This window comes from Schistocerca nitens, unplaced genomic scaffold, assembly GCF_023898315.1.
Source record: "Schistocerca nitens isolate TAMUIC-IGC-003100 unplaced genomic scaffold, iqSchNite1.1 HiC_scaffold_363, whole genome shotgun sequence".
NCBI lineage: Eukaryota > Metazoa > Arthropoda > Insecta > Orthoptera > Acrididae > Schistocerca > Schistocerca nitens.
Window position 1 is genome coordinate 5,722,998 of NW_026045897.1, and position 27,280 is coordinate 5,750,277.

Genomic DNA, 27,280 nt, shown 5'->3' on the forward strand with positions numbered 1-27,280 from the left:
TTTTTGCGCCTAATCCACAATTGTAATTCCGTTCACCGCGAGAGTTACGACTTGATATTCTCGACAGTTCCGTAAGACAAATACAACAGTTTTATGGAGCCTTGGCTCTCGCCGTAGGCTAAATGTAGAAACGGTAACACTGACACGCTAGCAATGTAAGCATTGTCAGTACCAGTTGAGAAACAGTCGTGCGATCTTCCTATTCATAACGATCACTATAACTTTGATCGCGCACTGGGATGATGATCCCAATCGTCAGTTGTCAAGTTCCACGATTCACCTTCTCGGCAAGTTTTTGCATCTCAAATCAACACTCGCCATATTGTCACGTAAGCACTGACTGACTAATATCGCTGCTCCACTGTTACTTTCGATATTACTCTCAGTTATTTCAGGCCTACGATTTACATAGCAGTTCTTCATACCGCAGTTAATGTTAGAAATAAAGATGAGAAAAACAAAAGAATTTAAAAGAAAGAAAACGTCTATCCATTAGAGAAAATGAAAGAAACTACAGTTACGTTTTAGCATTATTTATAAACACTGCTATGCTATACCGTGAAAGATACTTGGTCTAAGAAAGCGAAAGAAATGACACAAGAAAAGAGGAAAAAATACTTATCACTAATAGCTATATCTTCACAAGGCGTATAAAAGGAAATAATTAGGCTTTTCAGACAGCTGGATTGAACAACAGTTCCATAAGCCCCTCCACTATCTGGTATGGAGATGCTTGTAAGTCGCTTATAGATGGAGAAGTTTCCATTATAGCATGCAAACCTGTGCAACGTAATTGCAAAGCATAACTGAAGACACGATTTCTCAGGCCTCAGTGAGCACTCTTAACATGATGTAGCAGGGTAGACACCGACTGGGTCACCTTTTTATGTTTATGCGGATTATCGGTTTCGACGTCTGTTAAACGTCATCTTGAGATCCACATGCAGCTACTGGAGACATCAGTTGATCGGCAGGGCAAAAATTCATTATTCATTTAAAACAGTTCTAACTGACGCTTAGTCCGCCATCTGCCTCTCTCCGTCTTTCAGTTTTATGGCTTTGCATTAACTGGCAATGACACAACGGAAGTAGAATCGTAATATTGCTGCAAGTTACTTGTGGCTTTGGAGTGTGTGTTGTTACATGTTATGCAATTATCATACAAAAAAAGAAATACTGTGATGTCTGCCTGTATCCCTTATTCTGCCGCCTGATAACCTGCAGCTGGGGTGACGAAACCCGTTGGGGCAGCTGTGCCCGGACCTCCTCCTGCTTGGCGTAGTTCAGCAGCTCGACGTGCAGTGGACACAGCAAGTCTGCAACGCTGCCACTGTAGCCGTCCGTAACTGTGGAAGTCTTGCCAGTGCAGGATTGTGTGCACGAACTGACCCATCGACGTTCAATGGGATTCTTGTCAGACCACCTAGGTGGCCAAATCATTCGCTGGAACTGTCCAGAATGTTCTTCAAACCAATGGCGGATATTTGTGGTCTGGTGAAATACTGTATTGTCATCCATAAAAATTCCATCATTGTTTGGTAATAGCCCGCATCCCGTGGTCGTGCGGTAGCGTTCTCGCTTCTCACGCTTCCCGGGTTCGATTCCCGGCGGGGTCAGGGATTTTCTCTGCCTCGTGATGGCTGGGTGTTGTGTGCTGTCCTTAGGTTAGTTAGGTTTAAGTAGTTCTAAGTTCTAGGGGACTCATGACCACAGCAGTTGAGTCCCATAGTGCTCAGAGCCATTTTTTTGTTTGGTAATATGAAGTCCACAAATGGTCTCCAAGTAGTCGAACATAACATTTCCAGTCATTGATCGGTTTATCTGGACCGTAGGACTCGACGCGGCCCGCACCTTTATTAATTCGCAAACAGCTGGCACAGTGCCCCGTCGACGGCTTCGTGGGGTCTGCGTCACACTCAACCCTACCGTCAGCTCTCACCAACGGAAATTGGGACTCATGTGACCGGGCCACGGTTTTCCGGCCTTCTAGTGTCACGAAGCCAGGAGAGGCGTTCCAGGTGACACAGTGCTGTTAGCAAAGGCACTCTCTGCAGTCGTGTGCGTGCCCACTGACGCCACATTTCGCCGCACTGTTCTAACGGATACGTTCGTCGTAAGTCCGAAATTGATTTCCCCGGCTATTTCACGCAATCTTGCTTGTCTGTCACCACCGACAACTCTATGCAAACGCCGCTGCTCTCGGTCGTTAAGTGAAGGTCGTCGGCCACTGCATTGTCCGTGGTGAGAGGTGATGCCTGAAATTCGGTGTTCTCGGTACACTCTTGACACTGTTTTTCTCGAAATATCGAATTCCCTAAACATCGAGACGGAACGTCCCATGCGTCTAGCTCGAACTGCCATTCCGTTTTCAAAGTCTGTTAATTCCCTTCGTACGTCCGTAATCACGTGTGAAACCTCTGCACACCAATCGCCTGAGTACAAAGGATGGCTCCGCCAAAGCTCTGCCCTTTTATACGTTGTATACGCGATACTGCCGCCATCTGTTTATGTGAATATCGTTATCCCGAGACTTTTGTGAGCTCAATGTAAAAGTGAGAACAGTAATAAGCCCACCACCACGGCACCGGTTCGCGTGGAGTAATGAGCATTAGAATGCTCAGAGTTCCATATTCAGCATACCTCACTTCTGCCAACATTTAAACAACGCAGGGTGTCAGTTGACGGGACCCTGCAGGGAAGGAGATTTGGCACGCCTGTTACCCGAGGTCATAAGAGTCGTGTGCCTAGTAGTGAACCTCGGACATCAACTACAGTTACGACCACTACAGCTTTGCTCTGATGAAGCTGGTATTTTGATGGGAGCACATCTCACTTAAATGATGATCTCTATTAGAATGAGACACTGGATGTTCCATTGTAATACAGTGGGAACAGGAGTGGATTACGCCGTGCATTGAAGAAGTAAAGACGATTACGACGCCTGCAGTTCATTAATGACGACAATGCCTTCCTGCCCTGCCGAAGTATACTGTCTACTGCCGGCTGTTGACTGCAGCATCGTCCACTGTTCGGCATTCACAACAGTGGTGGACTTTCTATTGTGGCTGGAGGAGCACCACTGCAGCATCGAATGCTCTGTAGTCAGCACTCTGTCCTTCCGTGGGAGCTCGTACCGAATGGCGCCTGATAAACTGCACTACTGTCAGGAATATGTTGTCTTGTCGAGGCACAGTGAGAACTGGTGTGGGCCTAACACTTTGCCTCAAAGAACAATTGATGTAATGAATATTACACCATCCATAATTGTGCACTCGCAACATCACCTTTCTGCGAAGCTTGCAATTCTGTAGAAAGCAGGCTGACAACCCACTGGACGATCAAAAATTTGACAAACGGAATGACGCAGTTTTAGAGACTTTACTGGTCTCGTACATATACGATTCGTATGTAAGGGGAAATTTAAAGTAGACTGGGGCGGGGGTGAGAATTTAGATCGAGGAAGGCGGCGTGCCAGGGCAATCCGTGCAGTGGAGCGAACTGCTGTGCCGAGATGGCTCAGTGGCTACCACACCTGTCTAGTAAGTAGGAGACCCGGGTTCGATTCCGGTACTCGGTACAAATTTTCGCTCCCACTTCAGTCTTTACACATAAAATCAAAAACTTGATGTACGATTGACAGTGGTAACAGTAAAATGCCTAAACCTGTGCAAAACTTAGCGGAATGATCATTACAACGGCCATATTTATATACCGATCGTTGTGTGCTTTCGTGCAGGGACGGATCGGGGACATAAGTGCTCGGCAATCTAAAACTGCATAGCGTAGTTGTTGTGTCGTAGATATACAGTGAGAACAGCAGTGTGACAATCACTACGCTTTGGACAGCACCTACTCTAAGGGACGTTAAAATGCTCACATTTCATTATCTGCGCAACTGCCATTCTACCGACGTCAGACTCCTGCAATGTGTCGCCTGAAATACCACAGCAACGTCGAACGCTCGGTGTGTGACAGGTTGGTAGTCGACACAGTTGTGGATCTAGCACTGAGGCTTGAGGAACACTTAGTGGAACGACAGATTTAGTGCTTGCATATGTGTATAGACCACTCCATTCTTTTGCCTGGCCTAAATGCGAGCAAGATATCATCTGATAACTACAGCAGGGTAGAGAGATTGTTGTGCTGTTCACTTATACAAAGGGCAGCATTGGTCCCAACACTGTGCCTCGGAGAACATCTCTGACAATGCGCATTATAATGGCTATAGCTTTGTACTGACTGCACCGAAATTTCTCCAGGGAAGCATCATAGAGGGATGGCAACTACGTGATCAGTTCCTGGCTGAAGAGTTTACGGGGGCCCTGGAATCTGACGCGGCAGCCGACACGCACCCGATGACCACAGAAGAAAACACCACGGCTCCCTTCGATGACATCACTTACAACAAAGGTATGTTTGTTTACCTGGATAATAGTGAGTGACATTTGAGTTTCTTATATTTGAATATATGGCTCTCATTTGAATTAAACCAAACAGATGAGTACGTTAGCATTTGAGATGAAGCGTTAGCCCAGACAGAGAGAGACGCCACTGCAGGATGGTTAAGGAACCATTACAGCAACACAAACCGTGGAGAGGTTAAATCGCAGTGATCCCACAATAGTCTGAATCTAATTCGAAAATCAGTACAACTGGATCCAAACACCCAGGACTATCTCAGGCATTCACAGCTTGAGGAGAGAGAATGGGTTAGCATTCCTTTCTACATACTTGTCCACAGATTAGTTCACTGTGGACTCTGGATACTCTTCACTTCTTTTCTCTCATTCACTGAGCCTCTGTTGAAACATCCTGCCTTTTCTGTCTGTCTCTTTTAACCTTACTTCCTTTCTATAATACTCTGTGTTGATGAGGGGAGGAGAGACCTGTATGGCTTCAAACTTAATGTGCTAAACAAACAGTGACACTGTGTGGTCATCAACAGTGGCCAGTCTACCGCACTTTTCCTCGATCGGAATATGAGTCTTTGAAAGAACTGAAAGATTTTGTGTAACGCTGTTAAGTGTGATTTTTTTGGTAAATAAAGCAATAAATATCGCCTTCACATGATAAAAATGTTACATTTCATGAATTAAAGTTGTTATTTCAACACTACTAGCCCATCTCTCTTGCCGTGTCAATATTGTCACTAGTCTTACAGTTCTGATACACTACTGGCCTTTAAAATTGCTGCACCACGAAGATGACGTGCTACAGACGCGAAATTTAACCGACAGGAAGAAGATGCTATGATATGCAAATGATTAGCTTTCCAGAGCATTCACACTAGGTTGGCGCCGGTGGCGACACCTACAACGTGCTAACATGAGGAAAGTTTCCAACCGATTTCTCATACACATCATACACAAACAGCAGTTGGCCGGCGTTCCCTGGTGAAACGTTGTTGTGATGCTTCGTGTAAGGAGGAGAAATGCGTACCATCACGTCTCCGACTTTGGTAAAGGTCGGATTGTAGCCCATCGCGATTGAGGTTTATCGTATCGCGACATTGTTGCTCACGTTAGTCGAGATCCAATGACTGTTAGCAGAATATGGAATCGGTGGGTTCAGGAGGGTAATACGGAACGCCGTGCTGGATCCCAACGGCCTCGTATCAGCAGTCGAGACGACAGGCATCTTATCCGCACGGCTGTAACGGATCGTGCAGCCACGTCTCGATCCCTGAGTCAACAGATGAGGACGTTTGCAAGACAACAACCGTCTGCACGAACAGTTCGACAACGTCTGCAGCAGCTTAGACTATCAGCTCGGAGACCATGACTGCGGTTACCCTTGACGCTGCATCACAGACAGGAGCGACTGCGATGGTGTACTCAACGGCGAATCTGGGTGCACGAATGACAAAACGTCATTTTTTCGGATGAATCCAGGTTCTGTTTACAGCATCACGATGGTCGCATCCGTGTTTGGCGACATCGCGGTGAACGCACATTGGAAGCGTGTATTCGTCATTGCCATACTGGCGTATCACCTGGCGTGATGGTATGCGGTGCCATTCGTTACACGTCTCTGTGGTGCCACCGCCAGACACCACACTTGCTAGGTGGTAGCCTTTAAATCGGCCACGGTCCGGTAGTATACGTCGGACACGCGTGTCGCCACTATCAGTGATTGCAGACCGAGCGCCGCCACACGGCAGGTCTACAGAGACTTCCTAGCACTCGCCCCAGTTGTACAGCCGACCTAGCTAGCGATGGTTCACTGACAAATTACGCTCTCATTCGCCGAGTCGATAGTTAGCATAGCCTTCAGCTACGTCATTTGCTACGACCTAGCAAGGCGCCATTATCAATTGCTATTTATCTTGTGATGCATGTACCGTCAGACCGATGTTCACCAATTATGGATTAAAGTTAAGTATTCCAGCAGCTACGTACTTTTCTTGCTAGTATAACTCCTTTAACTGTTCCAGACCTCACGCCAGCCTGCGTGAGCTTAAACGCGTGCCTTTCGACTACCCGTCACTGTGGATTGGCTGTCTTGCCAGTCCACAACAGTCTCGGTCACCTCTTGTTCGCACTGACGGCACTTTGAACAGTGGACGTTACATTTCAAAAAAATGGTTCAAATGGCTCTGAGCACTATGGGACTTAACATCTGAGGTCATTAGTCCCCTAGAACTTAGAACTACTTAAACCTAACTAACCTAAGGACATCACACACATCCATGCCCGAGGCAGGATTCGAACCTGCGACCGTAGCGGTCGCGCGGTTTCAGACTGAAGCGCCTAGAACCGCTCGGCCACACCGGCCGGTGTTACATTTCAGATGTGTTACGACCCGTGGCTCTACCCTTCATTTGATCCCTGCGAAACCCTACATTTCAGCAGGGTAATGGTTCAAATGGCTCTGAGCACTACAGGACTTAACTGCTGAGGTCATCAGTCCCCTAGAACTTAGAACTACTTAAACATAACTAAGCTACGGACATCACACACATCCATGCCAGAGGCAGGGTTCGAACCTGCGACCGTAGCGGTCGCGCGGTTCCAAGCAGGTCCTGTACGGGCCTTTCTGGATACAGAAAATGTTCGGCTGCTGCCCTTGCCAGCACGTTCTCCAGATCTCTCGCCAATTGAAAACGTCTAGTCAATGGTGGCGGAGCAACTGGCCTGTCACAATACGCCAGTCACTACTCTTGATGAACTGTGGTATCGTGTTGAAGCTGCATGGGCAGCTGTACCTGTACACGCCATCCAAGCTCTGACTCAATGCCCAGGCGTATCAAGGCCGTTAGTATGGCCAGAGGTGGTTGTTCTGGGTACTGATTTCTGAGGATCTATGCACCCAAATTGCGTGAAAATGTAATCAAATGTCAGTTGTAGTAGAATATATTTGTCCAATGAATACCCGTTTATCATCTGCATTTCTTCTTAGTATAGCAATTTTAATGGCCAGTAGTGTAATTACTAGTGTTATTTTTTGTACAATGATGACTATTGGCGAGATGTTAATTGTAATATTTACGTAATTACATAGCAATCGAGTGCAGTGATACGTAGGCGCACATCGTCTTCGATACGCCGCAAGCGACATCTTTGGGTTGCACAGCGCCCCTTTTGCAGCGTGTGGCTGTGCATCTGCGCGACGCTTTCGCGCATGCCGGACGAGTCTATGACGAAACACGCTGCTCTCCCTGTCTCACGTCCGATACGAGTCCCATACTAACGAGCAATATTCGAGAATTGGTCAAATGAGTGTATTGCTATCTGCCTTTTTTGTGGGTGGAGAATTCTTCCGGCGAATCTCACCGGGGCGTCAGCGCCACCTGCGATTAGTTCCATGTGGTCGTTCCAGATCGCTCTGTCCGTGTACACCCAAATATGTAATGCGCGCAACTGCTCCCGGTAATTGCTCTGCAACTGTGTAATCATCCGGTAACCGGTTTTTCTGCCTATTCGTGCGCAATGTGTTGCGTTTGTTTAATCTTGGATAAATTTCGCATTCGTGCATCAAGCGTAGATCCTCTGCAGGTGTTGGTGTGTTTCGCTATAGATTTCAACCGACGTGACGTCTCTGTATAGAACAGCGTCGTACGCGAAAAAACTCGTAGAATTTCCGACGTTATTTACTAGGTCATTTATACGCTCTAAGACAAATAGAAACGACCTGTCATGAAGGAATTATCTGAATGGGACGGAAATGGGTAGATGTGATGCACGTGTGCGGACAACCAAATTATTATAATTTCAGAAAAATTTTATCTTTTTTTCAAGAGAAAGAGCTTCACAAATAGAACAAGTCCCTGATGCACTGGCCCTTATGCAAACACTTATTCGGCCTGATTCTCGGATGTCCTCCTGAGGGACATCGGTCCAAACCCTATTGGAGCGTTACATCCTCAGAATCCCGAGACGTAATGCACCGTATGTTCCAATTGGGGAGAGATCTGGTGACCTTCCTGGCACGAAGACAAGCAGTAGAAACTCTCGCCGTGTGCACACGGGCGTTGTTTTGCTGAAATATGAGCCCAAGATGGCTGGATTATGATGGGCAACAAAACGGATTGTAGAATTACAACATACAGCTGTACTGGAAGGGTGCTGCGGATGACCCCGGACCATTATTCCTGGCTGTCAAGTCGTATCGCGGGCGACAATAGTGTTGGCATCACACCACAGTCCAGGACGTCTCCAGACACGTCTTCGTGACGCCCTCCCACACCCCTCCCCCGCACAGTGGTGGAGTACCTTCTCGACTGTCGTCCGCCGTGAGGCCCGACAACCAGGAGACGACCTGAGGCGCCGATTGTTTTCGTAGCAGGACCCCTTCGGTTGTCATCCGGCACCCTAGAGGGTATATCGACGATATTCTGCGCCCGGGTTTGTTGCCCCTCACAGCGAATCATCCTGGGCTTACATTTTAGCAAGATAATGCCCCTGCATACAGCGAGAGTTTTCACTGTTTGTCTTCGTGCTGTACAAACCCTGTTTTGGCTAGCGAGGTCTCCGAATGTTTCGGCAGTCGACAAGATTTGGAGCATTATGGGCAGGACCCTCCAACCGAGTCAGGGTTTTGACCAGTTGGACAGAATATCCGTGACGGTCACAGTCGACAGCTCTGTCAATCAGTGCCATCCGAACTGCTTGCACGGAGCAACGCAATATTGACTGGCTCGGCTTGCGAATCTCTTTCTCTTGAAAAATCACCGCATTTCCCCGAAAGAGTTGTAATCTGTTTCTCCGCACATGATCTTCACATCCACCATATACTGTGAAAAGTAATTAATGGTCCTGTAACGCTCCCTTTGGGTACGTGCGAAGTTAGTTTTACATATGAAGATTTGTCTCTATTAACAATGACATGCCGCGTTGTGTTTTTGAGGAACTCTTCTATCCAGCCGCACAGCTCGTATTTTGTCGGTCAGAACGCAGTCCGGAACCGTATCGCACGGTTCCTCGAGACCAAGGGGCGCACGCAGCGCCGCGCCGCACCTGCCGCCTGCCGCCTCCTCGGCACAACTCTGCAACACGAACGTCGTTTGCGGAATCCGTGCCGATTCCTACAAATGAGACTCACTCTCCAAAAGTGCGTAACTCTGCAACGTACTGTCGACGGCGGTATAGGCCTGCAGTTTGGTGCATCTGTTCGACGTACCTTCTTAAGAGCGGGAATGACCTACGCCTTTTCCTACGATCGGGAACACTTTGCTCCCAGCAGGGACCTGCGGTACGGTGCTGCTAGAACACTCTGGTATCCCATCAGGTCAGGCGGCCTCTCCTCTGTCAATCCATTTCAGTTGCTTTTCTACCCCTGGGTCACCTGTTTCGATGTCTGTGATTTTGACGTTCGTCTGACGATTTAAAGGGCGAGCCACAATCTTACTCAGTGAAATAATTTTGGAAAAACAAATTTAGTAGCTGCACATAACCATCTCCAGTTGAGTTGGACCAGAGGAGCCAGTCTGTTACATGTAAACGCAGCCCACGCTATTTTGGAGCCACGACCAACTTGCGCAGTGCCTTGACATTTTGGGTCAGTGGCTTCGTGGGGTCGTGTAGCGTCCAACTGGCACGGTCACGAACGCAGCAAAGATGCTGCAGGATATGCTGTCCTGTTAGCAGACACAGTCGCGTCGCTCGTCTGTTGCCCTAACCCATTAACGCCAAATTTCACAGCACTGTCCTAACAAACATGTCCGTCGAACGTCCTACACTGATTTCTGCGGTTATTCCGCCAGTGTAGCTTGTCTGTTGACACCGACGACTATACGCAGACGGCACCGGTCTTAGTCGTTAAGTGAAGGACTCGGCCACTCCGTTGCCCACAGTGAGAGCGAATGCCCGAAATTAGGTATTCTGACACAGCGGATCTCGGAAAAATTGAATTCCTTAATGATTTCCGAAATGTCTGTAACTTCAACTACCAATTTGCGTTCAAAGTCTGTTAAGTCCCGTTGTGCGACCGCAATCGCGTGGAAAACCTTTTCACACGAATCACCAGAGTACAAATGAGAGTTGTGGTGTCACCGCTAGACACCACACTTGCTAGGTGGTAACTTAAATCGGCCGCGGTCCTGTAGTACATGTCGGACCCGCGTGTCGCCACTGTGGGATTGCAAACCTAGCGCCACCACAAGGCAGGTCTCGAGAGACTGAGGAGACCTCGCCCCCAGTTGTACGGACAACATAGCTAGCGATTGGACGTGCTAAGCCTTGCTCTCATTTGCCGAGAGATAGACAGTAGAATAGCCCTCTGCTAAGTTAAATGGCGACCACCTAGCAAGGCGCCATTTGTATCAGTGCCTATAGCTTACTAATATTCAAGAGAGATGTATTCCAAGGACTAATTAAAAGTTAAGTAACAAGCATCTACGTACTTTTCTTCTTATTCATTTATAAGTCTCATGTTCCAGACTTCACGCCCGTCTGCGTTAGCATTGCGTGCCCTATCGGCTACAGCATTGTGTCTAGGCTGTATGGTCTAGACACAACAAGAGTTTTGGCAAGGCACTGTCGTTTTATACCTGATATATGCAATACTACTGCCATCTGCAAATGGCTATCCTAGGACTTTTGTCACCTGAGTGTACTCGGCTAGTTATTTACGCTACAGTGGCCGTACGGCCTTTTCATCTACTAAGTGGTATCAAACTTGGATAATAATTTTTTCGCTATTCTGATTTCTGCTACTCCTAATTACGTTTATCTGTTTCCTCAGCCCACACACCTCACTCGTCACGTGGTTAGCACATCGCTGCCCTGTCGGTCTCAGTTTTAGTGGCCGGATACGCTGCTTCTCGGGCGGGCTCGCGAGGGCCGCGTGCGAACCGCCCGCCTTACTCTGCCGGTGCGGCACTCGGCAGGCCCGGACCGCCGACCGCCCCCGGCAACGCCTTACTCTGCCGGTGGGATCTCTGTGGCCTCCTTCCCCCACAGCTTACATCTAAGTTACTGAGGATTTCGAACAACTTGCGCCACTTTACATCACAGAAGGCTGTTCCTAGATCAAATAATTCTGTGGAAGTGGGAAGATTTTTGTCTATGAAACATACAAAGTTGTTCAGCTTCTGATGTGTTGGCTCAAGAGCCAACACCGTGTTGCTAGAGAAGGCCGAAATGCACGCGTTTAATTACACGCAGACTGGCGTGAGGTCTGGAACATTACAAGGAAATGAGAACTTAGAAAAACGGACGCAGTTGCTGTAATACTTAACTTTAATCCACAATTGTAGAACATCTCTCTTGACTGTACAGAAGTATAGTAGTAATATAAACTGGTAATGGCGCCTTGCTAGGTCGTAGCAAATGACGTAGCTGAAGGCTATGCTAACTATCGTCTCGGCAAATGAGAGCGTATTTGTCAGTGTAGCATCGCTAGCAAAGTCTGCTGTACAACTGGGGCGAGTCCTAGGTCTCTAGACCTACCGTGTGGTGGCGCTCGGTCTGCAATCACTGACAGTGGCGACACGCGGGTCCGACGTATACTAATGGACCGCGGCCGATTTAAAGGCTACCACCTAGCAAGTGAGGTGTCTGGCGGTGACACCACAGCTTCCATTGGCGATCCTGCAATGAAGATAACATGCAACCTGCTCCCTAATTAGAAATCCTCAATCCAGTCCCAAATTTCGATATATACACCACAAGATCCTACCATCGTTAGTGAACATTGATGCTTTAGAGAGTTAAATACTTTTTGGGAGTCGGTAAACAGTGCAGCTACCTCGTTGCCACGATTCGTGTCTCTCAGGCTGTCGTGTTCATAGGTTTATACGTGACCGATTGTAGTCGGAATCCCTGCTGGTGATAGTACACACATCAAAAAAAGTTTTGCATCAGCCGGGTTCCAAGAACTCCTGATGATAGACATCGATATGGATTTCGTATCACAGACATGGTCCCTTTGACAGTTCAGAGATGTCACTAAACCCACTCAAAGATGTAAACAACCAAGCACAAGCAGCTCCTATTACACGGAGGGGATCTGACAGCCGATCTGTTCCAGTCATCCCACAAGGAAGGAGGTATACAGCTCGTGTTGTCTGTAGTTCGACCGTGCCTAGAGGGTCAATACCGCGGTTCGATCGCTTCCACATTGTACCTTGTGCCAGGAAGGGCTCTCAACAAGGGAAGTGTCCAGTGAACCAAAGTGAAGTTGTTTGGACATGGAAGAGATACAGAGAGTGAGGAACTGTCGATAACATGCCTCGCTCGGGCCACACAAGGGCTACTACTGCAGTGGATGACCATTACATACGGATTATGGGTCGAGGGAACCCTGACAGCAACGCCACCATGTTGAATAATGCTTTTCGTGCTGCCACAGGACGTCGTGTTACAACTGTGCGCAATGGGCTGCATGATGCGCAGCTTGGCGAGGTCCATCTTTGCAACCGAGAGGCCATGCAGCGCGGTACAGATGGGCCCAACAACATGCCGAATGGACCAAAAAAATGGTTCAAATGGCTCTGAGCACTATGGGACTCAACTGCTGTGGTCATTAGTCCCCTAGAACTTAGAACTACTTAAACCTAACTAACCTAAGGACATCACACGCATCCATGCCCAAGGCAGGATTCGAACCTGCGACCGTAGCAGTCGCACGGTCCCGGACTGCACGCCTAGAACCGCGAGACCACCGCGGCCGGCCCGAATGGACAGCTCAGGATTGGCATCACGTTCTCTTTATCAATGAGTGTCGCATATGCCTTCAACCACACAATCGTCGGAGACGTGTTTGGAGGCAACCCGGTCAGGCTGAACGCCTTAGACACACTGTCCAGCGAGTGCAGCAAGGTGGAGGTTCGCTGCTGTTTTGGGGTGGGATTATGTGGGGCCGACGTACGCCGCTGGTGGTCATGGAAGGCGCCGTAACGGCTGTACGATAGTGCAACCATATCGGCAGCATATTGGCGAGGCATTCATCTTCATGGACGACAATTCGCGCCATCGTGCTCATCTTGTGAATGACTTCCTTCAGAATAACGACATCACTCGACTACAGTGGCCAGCATGTTCTCCAGACATGAACCCTATCGACATGCTTGGGATGGATTGAAAGGGGCTGTTTATGGACGACGTGACCCACCAACCACTCTGAGGGATCTACGCCGAATCGCCGTTGAGGAGTGGGACAATCTGGACCAACAGTGCCTTGATGAACTTGTGGATAGTATGCCACGTCGAACACAGGCATGCATCAGTGCAAGAGGAGACGCTACTGGGCACCAGAGGTACCGGTGTGTACAGCAATCAGGACCACAACCTCTAAAGGTCTCGCTGTATGATGGTGCAACATGCAATATGTGGTTTTGATGAGCAATAAAAAGGGCGGAAATGATGTTTATGTTGATGTCTATTCCAGTTTTCTGTACACGATCCGGAACTCTCAGAACCGAGGTGATAAAAAACTTTTTTTGATGTGTGTGTAAGAGGCGATCAAAAAGATTCCGTTTGAGGTCGTTGCTACAATATACACGAAAGTAGCGCGACTCCGATGTAGGTATACAAGCACCGACCTGTAGGAATGGGATTAGTGTGACATTTGTATCTTTCCGACGTTCGCGTGATAGATGCATAAATGTAAAATATGGCGACTTTGTTACCAAATGCGTCGAAACAGCAGTAGTGTGCTGTTATTGTTTTCTCGGGTGCCGCACGATGAACACCGGCAGACATCCGTCGGAGACTGAAGAATGCGAATGGGGTAGTATGTCCGTCTAAAACGATCTTGTGGAGTGCTGCGCCAAGTTCCGCGCTGGTCGCAATTCGACACGGGGCGCCGGTCGGTCTGGGAGAATTAAGCGGCGGGCACTCGATCGTCAGCCCTATAGTGCCGGTCTCTCCGGCACGCGATTATCACGCCTTCGGTCCCTTAAAGAGGCCCAGAAGGGTCGACGATTCCCGCCGGACGGGGACGTGCAGCAGGAGGCTGTGTCTTGCCAAACTGGTGCGTCGGTGGGATCATTGCGTCAATGCTCACGTGAAACGTGTCGTTTGCTGCGGTTCCTGTTTTTCCCTCGGTTTACTCCTGTTTGGAGTTTCCGCGCTTTCCTAGAGGGCGCTGTGGAGCCTCCGCTAGGGCGCCCGCTGTGTGCCGTGCCCAGGGCGGAGGAGGCGGTTGAGGCGAGTGTGTGGCCCTGGACGACCGTTCTGCAGCGGGACGCTCGCTCCCTCTATGCTTAGTCTGCATGGGCCAAAAAACCCGGGGCGTGAGGACACGAGAGGCCGTAAATCTGTGGACAACGTTCGGTTTCCGTTCGTAGGCTGGGGAAGCTAAGAAGTCCGTCTGCGGCTGCCAATAATCTCTGTCGGAGCCAATCTGCCGGTGTTGTGGGAGCTATTAATAACTGTGTGGCAACGTTTCTCTGCTTTGAGTTTGTGGTCGGAAACTGCCTTACGTGTGTCTTACTGTCCCCTTGCACGATGGTGCATTTGTACGCCATACTGACGTAAGGCGCGAGTCGTAAAGAAGCACAAAAGGAAAAATTTTTTGGCTGTGGACCTTCTGCAAACTTTAGTTTTCCCATGGACGGCGTAGGTCACTGTTTGGATAAGCACGTTGCAAAATGTTAAATAACCTTGTACTGTCTGGTGGAGAGACAGAGCCAATAAATTTTATGGATGTCTGAAATGTGAGATTGTGTTAATGTTCGACAATATCTGTTGTGTTTTAGTATGTAGGCATATATAACTGTAGTCGTTATTGTGCATATATTCTTGTGTTAAGGAGTTTAGTCCCTGTGGCATTTAAGTGCTCTATTTAATTCTATTTAAAGTAGTGCTGGAGTTTCTATTTGGTAATCCGCCTAGCCACGGCTGATGTCGGTTGTTCGGTCTGTCTGAAATGTTGGGCCTATTGGGTAGAGACCGTTGTTGACTTGCTCTCCTAAGCTCCCAAGTGCTGTATTGATACTACGGCGGTACTTCCAATCGAATCTCATTTGCAGAAGTTATCAATTCCAGGGAGCACAAATAAAGCTACCTTTGCCTCCGCAATTTTCGTCCGCTGGCCGGCAAGCTTCGGTTAATGATTAAAAATCGCCAACTGGTCTTCGTCCAACCTAGTGGCTCGTGTTAGACGAGTTCCCTTTCCAGTTCGGGTAAATGTTTCCTCCTCCTGGTGGAGCCATCCTCTTTCCCGAGCCACGCTGGGGTAAGAGTTGCCCGAGTGTCTATTGCCGCTCAATGTTCCAGGAGAATGAAATAAGAGGTTAATTATCTACTCCACCGTTATGCCCAAGAAAGGCGAATTAGAGTAGTCCTGGACAACCTAAGTATTGTAAACTATTGAGATAGTTCTAGGCTTGGAGAAATTCCTGTTTGGTAAAATTTAGCCTTCTGCGTCAGTAATCCGGCGTATTCCACGATCCGACATTGTTATAGAACTGAAAGATTTGGTTTTGATAAATTTGCTGAGACGTGACTTAATTATTTGCTATTGATGTTAATTGCTTTAAATGAATCTAATATAATTTGTGGTTATAATTCTTAATGAGTGGCCGTCCTTAATGGTATAACATTTAATGTACGTCTGATTGTCCCCTATGTCACCTACTGACTTCATTTAGAGACTGAAAAGGTAATCCTCGATCAAGTTTATGGGACTTTATTAACCGTTCAACTATATTGTTTATGGTCTTAAAATGTTTGTTAAAAAGGACTAGTTTTAGATTCCTATTGTTTATTAATTAATTCTTAAGTTATGTAACAAATATTACGAGTGCAAATATTCTTTCATTGTTACACTTGCTGGTTCTGTGGTTCACACTGAAGGGTGTGACAATAAATGCAAAATCTAAAGTGAAGCGTTGGGGCAAATTACTCCTTTCCCTAATCATTACGGTAGCGAACTGATTTTTTGCCGCTTGTTATTGAAACTGGTTGAGAGAATAGTTTGATCGAGCCCATAGAAAGAGCCCTGTGTAATGCGGAATCGACCACCAGATGTCACCAGAGGCGGACCAGCCAGTATAAAAGGGGGAGGGGGGCCTCAGCGACTTGGAACGGCGTCCGGTCACTGGATGTCACCGGAGTAACAACACCGCCGGGACATTTAAACTTGTCTAAAGCCTCACAGGTGGAACTGGAACGCGGAGGAAGAAGCACAGCTGAACGGCGACCAGCCACCCGGGCACCCGCGCACGGCCCACTTGCCGACAAACAGGGCCGTGGCGTGAAGTCAGCGGAAGGAACCGACCGTGACTTCCAAAACGCTACCGGCAGTCCAGCCAACAAAATGACTGCTGGCGGAGAATTAAAAGTAATGGCGGACAACGGCCGAGGACCTCCTCGTGAGCCACACATCTCTGTGGTCAATAATGACGACACCTGAGACACTGGATGACCGGAAACGAGTCATTTGTAGTGATGAATGACGCTGTGCTCTGTGGCTGTGCGTTTCCGTTTGGCGAATGCCTGCAAAACCTTACCTCGCGTCATGCGTGGTGCCAATACTGAAATACGGAGGACTTTATGAAATTTTTTACCTAATAGTGGACTGTCAACAGTTAGAAACAGTATCGTAGCCAAAAACGTTAGTTTTGCAAGGGTTTTCGGAAATTCCTGTTACAATCTTCTACGATATACATTAAAAGTGTAACCGTAAGGTGTATAACGGAATGCCGGACCGGGTGGCCAGCCATGATTTTCCGCTTATCGCGGGCTGTTGCCTCACTGTCGGGCTATTCCAGAACGCCTCGCGGCCAGACCCATGCGTCTACAACCTGTATTCGTACATCCATTGTGTATATTCCGGCACAGGTGAGACATTTTACTTGAAAATCGCTTGCCTGGAGTCGGCGGATAAATACGACACCGTTTCCGTACTATGACGGTATCAGTTCATCCACTTCTGCTTGAGGAACTGAATTAGGCGCGACGCTGTGCAGTTATTAGGTAACAATCAGAAAGGAAACATAACTAAACATCTATTTATCACTTACGCACTTTTGTTCGCATTAACACTTAAACATTACTTTCTATACGAACAGTGTATTGGGTTCTTATTTGTTCTGCAATATTGTAAACACGTAATGTTTAAGAGTTAATACAAACAAATGTGCTTCAGTGATAAATGAATGTCTCGTTATGCTTCCTTCGGAATTATTGCCTAGTAACGGTAGTGTGTCACGCTTAATTCAATTCCTCAGGCAGAAGTGAATGAGTTATACGTCTGAATTCAAACCGCCGTAGCCGGCCGTTGTGGCCGAGCGGTTCTAGGCGCTTCAGTCCGGAACCGCGCGACTGCTACGGTCGCAGGTTCGAATCCTGCCTCGGGCATGAATGTGTGCAATGTCCTTAGGTTAGTTAGGTTTATGTAGTTCTAAGTTGTAGGGGACTGATGACCTCCGATGTTAGGTCCCACAGTGCTCAGAGCCTTTTTTTTTTTAAACCGCCGTAGAACAGAAGCGGTACGTTTCCGGACGTGTGTTTGCATTCAAGCTATTATATACTCGTCGCTCTCTACAAGTCTTTTGCTTGCAAAGGAATTTCATAGCACCCTGTATATTACGATAGTGTTTGTAACTGTTGATGACCTGCTACAAACATTTTCATAAATATGCACATCTCTTTGTAGATCCGTCTCAAGATGATCATAACGCCCTTTGTAGATCAGTGTCAAGATGATCATAACGACTGAAAGCGGTAAATGAATAAAAAAAAATAAAATAACAGTGATCAGAGACTTGGAACTAAATCCGCGTCCGGACATCCTGCTTTAGGTTTTCCGTGCTTTCTCTAAATCACTTCAGGCAAATGCCGGGATGATTCCTTCGAAAGGACAAGGCCGCTTTGCTTCTCCACGCTTCCCTAATCCGAGCCCGTGTTCCGTCTCTAATGACCTCGATGTCGACAGAGCGTTAAACACTAATGTCCTCTTACGATCGGAGACTGTTGTATTTACAGAATTTAGTAGCAGTGGATCGCTGTCACCTTCACAGTCACTATGTCACTCCACATCAAAATAATGGAGAAGGTAGTGTTATAGAATGCGAGCGGTTTTGGTGTTCAGGGCGCAGTCCACTTATGGAGCTAAGAAAACGCTGAGAGCGACAGAAGAAGTGTACAAATTTTCAGCGTCGTGTGTTGTGTGCGGTAGAGGAACAGTCCCGAGGCGATGGACGTGTGTGTCAGGACGGAAACGCAGCGCCCGTGAGGCAGCGGTTTGTAGACAGTAACGTCCCCCACGTGGACTCGCCTGCGCGGATTGCCGACATCGACACGAATCCAGCGTAGCACTGGCGGATACAGCGACAACGTCGACCTGGCTCCGCAGCTACGTGTCCGGGTCACTACCGCCTACGATGTCGAGTCCTACACCTCGGTCACAGTATCTCTAGCAGATTTAGAGCAGTCATAGAGGCAAAGAATGGACGCTCCTCATATTAAGCTATAGGACAGTAAAACGAGGGAAATTTTCAAAGTCGCAGAGCGAAGCATTGCGACAACGTCGACACGAGGCGGCCGTAATGAAAACATTTCGCCGCCGAGACTGGGTCAGGGCAAAACAAAATACTGGCGTTTCGGAAGAGCAGGGCACGAGACTCCAGCAGAATGCGGAGGCTCAGATCGAGCACACGCGGTCACGTCGGAAAGAAAGGCTAAGGCGAATGCAACGAAGGGTACCGAGAGCTTTTACGAAACAGTTCTGTACTACAGGAAAGTCACGAAGCGAGCACGGCTGAAAGGAAAACCGACGCTACCTCCGTAATAGCACGCCTTACGCGGTCATTAGGAATGACGTCGCTGCACGAGTACCGATGCAGTTTAGCTCGTGAGGCAGCCGGTGGGACGGATCGGTGGCCTACGTGACGTTCACACTCGGTTCCTCGACTGCAGCGAAGTGACGTCTGGCACGAGTCTGGTGTAGATTTCCTGCACGGTACGGACAACAGCCGCTACTGGGAGACGTGGCTGCCTCGCCATAATCACCAGTCGCGGAGTCTCTCAGGTGGCGGCACCTGGAGGTCTTTGCTCCCCACCAGGATCAGGACACCACATTCCTGACATTATAGTGGACTGAATAGAGGCAGCCTGGAGTGGAGGCCAACTCGACGGGTGCACGGCACCTGCGGTCGCGGTACGGTGGATGACGAGGAAAGGTGGTGAGCGGGGGAGGGCAGAGCAGGCCCCACAGCCCACAGCTGCGCACTGCCGGCCACAACTGGCGCCGCTACTGCCGGCGACCACTGCCCATGCAGGCCTTCCGAGGGAAACCGGCGAGGGGCGAGTGCCTCCTCTCACACAACCAACTTCACTCGAGCCGTCCCAATACTCGCCTCTTGCAGCGCAGATGTACAGATTCAGAATGTTGTGTGTGAAGCTATCGAGATCTTCCACATCGTAGCGAACCGTCGCAAATGCGTTACAGGAGACAATTATAACTAACTTTCATTTCATATTTTTCAGGAGGCTCCATCTTGCGCATGTTCAGCAATTGGCTCGGTGAGGACGTGTTCTACGAAAGACTCAACGAGTATCTTATTTCTCAGTAAGTGTCAGCTATACAGATATTTAAAACTCTGCGCATACTTGACTGCTATCCAGTGGATTAGTACCGTCAAAATAACATTTAACTGTAGTGGTCGTGGGATAGCAGCTTTATGAAAGTGCAGTTCCTATTTATGTTTATGCTCTTCAGGGGTATGCTGCCGGATACGATCGTCTTCACTAGACGATATTTCGGCGATGCATCTGGCCGCTATCTTCAGGTGGGCTGCTGGATAGAGTAGGGAAGGTGTATACTTTATTTATTTTGGAACAATTTATTTAGCGATGGAGTATATTTATCACACTGATACAAGACACGTGCTCGGGGTCATGCCACAGACTTGTAAACTACTCCTGAATAACGCTCTGAAGACACGCTAACAGCTCCTAAGTTACCGAAATAATTTCAGTACAGACGTGCAGACTTGTCCCAAATAATGCAGTACACAGATGTGCAGACACGAAATCAACTCGAAAACTGCACAAATAAAACGTAGTGCAGCCTACAGACCTGCTCACAAAATAATGCAGCAGATCCATAATCGACATACGCAGACACCGTCTACCACCCCCTGTCCAGTAGACCACACAGGAGGCTACCTGCAACCCCGCAAAGTGACACAGACGTAGGCTGTCGCACCGCACGGCAATGCCCGCACGAATGAGGTGGCTAAGTCCCTTTCGTACTCGACACCTGAGAAACTGCTCTCAGAATACGTGCTCGCCTAGGCACCGTTGCCGATGCGACCGGCCGGAAGCGCACACACTGCGGGCGTGCCCGCGCCGTCACAGCCGTGCGCCGCCGCCGGATGCGGCTGAGGGTTGCCTCTGTTTCCAGATCTACAGTCACTGTTATACTGACGTCACAGATCTCTAATGCGCACTCGTGCAGCTGCCGTATGCGAGACACCTCAGGGCAGCACGTGTCTTTACCGTTGGTTACAGAGTAGCACACGGTGCATTGTTCCTAGTGCGACATGAGAGAAGCGTCTAACCATGCTTAACAGCAAATAGTGCAAAATAACATCGAATGGTTCGCAGAGGTCCTAACGTGATACCAGAGTCCATCACGTGTTACCCTTCCTGCTTTCAACACACACAAGCGTTCCCACTGCAATGTAGAGGCTCCTACATCCTAGCACTAGGGATGTGAATGAGTCGAGCATTATGATTGGATCTTATCTAATTTTCTCGCTGAATTACTGATGCCTTCGGTATCGGAGCACAATCCACCTTTTCTTTCTTTCTGCAAACAGGGATTTCAGTGGTAAATTATTTTGCACAGACCTCTCAATTGCATTGACAGTTAAAGCTGCAAAGTTGTCTACAGATCATCAAATACATACGAGACTCACAAGAATATTGGAAGCCAGCAAAATATTTACCAGTGTAACTACAATTAAATATTGTGATTGCTGCTACAGTCTGACACCAATCGATGTACAGATAATGTCTCCTCTTGACGGCTGTGCTTCTGGAATCAATCTCAGTATCTATAGCGCACATAATTTTCCGTGCAAAACATCTCCTTCGTACCCTTGCGGTTATTCATGTGCTGAATCTATACATCCCTCTCGATAGGACACACAGTCATCCTCTCTAGTCATGCCACAGTAATTTTACAATGTAATATATACAAATTTTACACTACATAAGCCACAGCAACTTTATAATGCAATATATACACATTTTACACAAGCACTACAGTTTTCTTTTCTATCTGCACAGCACCCGAAAAAATTATGGTGTACCTACACCCACAGCAGCTATATGTCTGTCCTAGGGAAGCACCGTCACCTTTTTTTTCTTTCTACAGACGTGACATTCAACAACAACAAAATATTTTACACTGATCACCATATTGCACTGACAACCAAACCTCGCAAAGTAGCATACGTATTGTCAAATGCGGAAAGACTCTTACTCAGTTACACTGCTCTCGCACTGAGGACAGGATCTTGAATATTAGAGTGTGAAACCGATCTTGAACCGAGCAATATATCACCACATACCGTGTCGATGTAGTAAACATACAATTCGTGTCCTCCACAATACAAAATCATCCCTTTTACATCAGAAAGCCGTCAATAGATCGAACTCACCCTCAGAACTATTGAGCAAGGACTGGCTCCTCTCGCCCTCCCTCAGTACAAGTGTGTTACTATTCCGTGCCAGTCCTGCCTGATTGCTCACGTTTCTACACCCATCTCCAGACTCTGGGATTACAAGAACATATCTAATTTTGCATAGTTCGCACACAGCAGTATCCTACCGATCGCTCACCCAATGCCAATTCGAAGATATAGACTGGGAATTATTTCTATACAAGCCTGAAACTTTAGCTAGATGGAGCGTGATCTAGACCACTGATTAACTAGAAATAAACAGACGAAAAATGATATTTCCACCGGCGAATACCGGTCTCAGTGATATAACAGATTCGAAACCGTCCCTATAATCTACATGGTCAACTAAGTTGTTTCTTGTGTCTATAAAACCGGAAAAAGTGTCTTCCACATGCTATATACACCCCACAATCGATCTTCTCTCAACTAAATGAAGGCGCAAAATGTGCACAAGCAGCCAACCGAACAATTTACGTGGGAGGAAATAATGATCCAGCACAAACTCACCTCCATATTCATTCTCAAATTTCCATGCGAACACGAAAACTATCCAACACATACTAAGTATTAGTTCGCTATATCGTAGTCTAGAGGACAACCCCTTAATTCATCTACATTCCTACATTCCAACAGGCCTCGCCATTCTGACAGCTCCTACTGTTAAAGGGAAACGTGAATCACCCCCGCACAGGTCACCGGCACAGGTAGAATCAATCGTCCTAAGAAATCGGTCACATATATATTTCATGCCTGTACTTACAACTAAATGTTACAGTCATGGTCTCAGTTGAATGACATTCGATAATGAGCGAAGTATCCGAAATACACCCTGTTGATGGCTATGGAACTGGAAATAGAAATATCAGTACCATTCTTATGAACTGAGATACTCATCCCTTTGCTATCACAGTACTAGAAATCCATAGCTTCCTTATGAATCGACATAGTCATTTTTTTGCTTATATCAGAACACATACTTTATAAGCTAGATGCTCAAGGCGAACCTATCATGCACCCACTACTACTAAGTATAATACTTCGTCAATAACTGATTACCTATGATACAAAATAATACTGAGAGAAAATCAGCGATGGATGGACATGTTTCATAAGTTTTTCTTGTGAGTGATACCACTGTGTCTTAGAAAGAGAGCCATAATCGTCTCATATGTTAAAAAACCGATCACAACAGCTACTGTATGTTACTGTCACAAGCGATCTTGGTTATACAGGTGCACACAAGTATCGATCTTAAAAGCTAAACTTGCTTTATAAATCCACGTATGGCATTACCTACAAATCACGTGGGTTTTCCAGACAAATAATGATATGGTGATTGTCTCGCAAACCACCTAATGTTATAAAATCCGATCCTAACAACTACTGTATGTTACTGTCACAAGCAGTCTTGGTTCTACATATGCATACAAGTGTCAATGTTAAAAGCTATACCCACTTTACAAATCGAGGTATGACATTACCTCTGAATAAGGTTTGTTTTTTGCCCAGACAAATACCGTGACGGCGATCGCAGGAGTATATTGTGTCATACCAACGCGTCGCCGACGGCGCAAGCTCGTGATAAAATCGCTGCATTTTGAAAGTGATTCGGCTAAGGAACGTGATATGTAAGCGGTATTTGTGACTCCCTCACGCCACCCAGCTAGAATTTTCTACAGTATTTGTAGCGCATTCTGTTTCGATCCCTTGTCAGAGGTTTGGTGATATACCCACTGAGCCGTAGGTGATGGTTGATTCAGAAGGATCACAAACAGTAGTAGATGGTGTGCTAATTGAGGTCGTACGAAAATGGACACTAGCTTCTCAGAACTGGAGTGTTACGCTATCCACTACAAATGATCGTTGGGATTTGGAAACAGGTGTTTCCATTCAAGCAGATACTTGCTTTGGATCACAGTCACAAGTGAATAATATTTTTGCCACTCTCATGTCTCGAAATGAGTTGCCTTTCCTGAACCTAGCTGCTACAGTAAAATTTGAACGTGGTTTTAGTCACCCTCTACGCATCTTGCAACTGATTCTATTCCTACAGCTTAGCGTATTTAATCGTTCCATTTTAAGGCGGAACTGAGCAGAAGTCGGAGAAAACTATATCCACCACCTTCTGCAACCTGTGTAGAAACTGAACGACCTGAGTTAGTGCGACAGGACCGTGTTTTGACCATTATGCAGAAATGCGCGCTTTGTGGTGTGTCCCAAAACTACACTCCTGGAAATGGAAAACAGAACACATTGACACCGGTGTGTCAGACCCACCATACTTGCTCCGGACACTGCGAGAGGGCTGTACAAGCAATGATCACACGCACGGCACAGCGGACACACCAGGAACCGCGGTGTTGGCCGTCGAATGGCGCTAGCTGCGCAGCATTTGTGCACCGCCGCCGTCAGTGTCAGCCAGTTTGCCGTGGCATACGGAGCTCCATCGCAGTCTTTAACACTGGTAGCATGCCGCGACAGCGTGGACGTGAACCGTATGTGCAGTTGACGGACTTTGAGCGAGGGCGTATAGTGGGCATGCGGGAGGCCGGGTGGACGTACCGCCGAATTGCTCAACACGTGGGGCGTGAGGTCTCCACAGTACATCGATGTTGTCGCCAGTGGTCGGCGGAAGGTGCACATGCCCGTCGACCTGGGACCGGACCGCAGCGACACACGGATGCACGCCAAGACCGTAGGATCCTACGCAGTGCCGTAGGGGACCGCACCGCCACTTCCCAGCAAATTAGGGACACTGTTGCTCCTGGGGTATCGGCGAGGACCATTCGCAACCGTCTCCATGAAGCTGGGCTACGGTCCCGGACACCGTTAGGCCGTCTTCCGCTCACGCCCCAACATCGTGCAGCCCGCCTCCAGTGGTGTCGCGACAGGCGTGAATGGAGGGACGAATGGAGACGTGTCGTCTTCAGTGATGAGAGTCGCTTCTGCCTTGGTGCCAATGATGGTCGTATGCGTGTTTGGCGCCGTGCAGGTGAGCGCCACAATCAGGACTGCATACGACCGAGGCACACAGGGCCAACACCCGGCATCATGGTGTGGGGAGCGATCTCTTACACTGGCCGTACACCACTGGTGATCGTCGAGAGGACACTGAATAGTGCACGGTACATCCAAACCGTCATCGAACCCATCGTTCTACCATTCCTAGACCGGCAAGGGAACTTGCTGTTCCAACAGGACAATGCACGTCCGCATGTATCCCGTGCCACCCAACGTGCTCTAGAAGGTGTAGGTCAACTACCGTGGCCAGCAAGATCTCCGGATCTGTCCCCCATTGAGCATGTTTGGGACTGGATGAAGTGTCGTCTCACGCGGTCTGCACGTCCAGCACGAACGCTGGTCCAACTGAGGCCCCAGGTGGAAATGGCATGGTAAGCCGTTCCACAGGACTACATCCAGCATCTCTACGATCGTCTCCATGGGAGAATAGCAGCCTGCATTGCTGCGAAAGGTGGATATACACTGTACTAGTGCCGACAATGTGCATGCTCTGTTGCCTGTGTCTATGTGCCTGTGGTTCTGTCAGTGTGATCATGTGATGTATCTGACCCCAGGAATGTGTCAATAAAGTTTCCCCTTCCTGGGACAATGAATTCACGGTGTTCTGATTTCAATTTCCAGGAGTGTACTTACCAGTACTACACATCCGTGTCCATTCACATCAATCAGCCCAACATGCTGTAATCGTTATTCTTTACCCCCCCCCCCCCCCCCATAGAGAAACATTACGAACTATCGAACTATAAAAGCTCCACCAACTTCATCTAATTTAGAAGTCACCAAGGCACCGATGCTGGCGCAATGATGCATTGCCGCAGTGCGGTCCAGAGCGGAGAAAGGGATTTCGCAATACTCCAGAATAGCATTCCTAACAGTGAAGCCAGTCCCGTCAAACCGCTGCTGCTACTGCTGCCGGTGTGGCACTGCAGACTCCATTTTAAAGTTTGATCACCTGTACTGTAGGATGATGACCGCATCCCACAGACTGTACTGTAAGTCACAAGAGATGCTCCCTGTGTTCCTGTGCCATTGTTTGAAACATTGTTTTCTAAGATGGTTTTGTACACTGCAAAACATTTTCTTTTTCTGCCACGATTTCGAGTCCTGTGCCATGCTCTAAACTGACATTAAGAAGTTCTGATCCACAGCTTCTCGCAGAAAACTAGACATCGCACAGTGTAAATCGTGTTTTTACGATGGCTACCGTAAGACGCCACACACTGGATGCTTTTAAATAAAAGACAGTTACAACATAAGGAAACTAGCTGCATTGTGAAGTGTTTTCAAACTTATGTCCGAAAGTGATTGACGACTTTAAACTCTTCTGTCACAATGACGGAATAGATGACGGCTCTGCATCCGCTTTCGACTGATTCTTCGTATTGCAGTCATGTACGTGATCCCTGTGTTGTGCTTAAATTTGAGAATGACTATGGAGGTGCGTTTGCGCTGGACCATTATTCCCTCCCACGTAAATTGTTCGGTTGATTGCTTCTACACATTTTGCGCCATAATTTAGTTGAGAGAAGATCGATTGTGGGGTATATCTAGCAAGTGGAAGACACTTTTTTCGGTTTTATAGACATGAGAAGCACCTTAGTTGACCTTGTAAATTATAGGGATGGTTTCAATTCTGTTATATCACTGAGATTGGTATTCGTGGGTGGAAATATCATTTTCGTCTGTTTATTTCTAGTTACTCAGTGGTCTAGAGCATGCTCCATCCAGCTATAAGTTCCGGGTTTATATAGAAATAAATCCCAGTTTATATCTTCGGAATTACATTGGGTGAGCGATCGGTAGGATACTGCTGTGTGTGAACCGTGCTAAATTACATGTGTTCTTGTAATCCCAGAGTCTGGAGATGGGTGTAGAAACGCAAATAAGCAGGCAGATCAAGACCAGAAACAGTACCGTTTTTTACCGAGGAGGAGGGGGGAAACGAGCCAGTCTCTGCATAACTGTTCTGAGAGTGACATCGATCCGTGGAGGATATGAATTGTATGTTTACTACATCGACACGGTATGCGGAGATATATTGCTCGGTTGGAGATCGGTTTCACGCTCTAATATTCGAGCTCCTGTCCTCAATGGGAGAGCAGTGTAATTGAGTAAGAGTCTTTCCGTATTTGATTATACGTATGGTACTTTACAAGGTTTAGTTGTTGATGCAATATG

At 47.6% G+C, this 27,280-nt stretch overlaps 1 protein-coding gene across 1 annotated transcript in view; it reads left to right on the plus strand.

Annotated features, from left to right (window-relative positions):
* The window catches only part of LOC126228346 (aminopeptidase N-like), a 254,917-nt gene that overhangs the window by 160,641 nt on the left and 66,996 nt on the right, over positions 1 to 27,280 (plus strand). The window contains exons 7-8 of the mRNA XM_049942295.1: positions 4,260 to 4,410; positions 19,875 to 19,956. Coding sequence (XP_049798252.1) covers positions 4,260 to 4,410; positions 19,875 to 19,956 — 233 coding nt within the window. The remainder of the gene's footprint in view (positions 1 to 4,259; positions 4,411 to 19,874; positions 19,957 to 27,280) is intronic.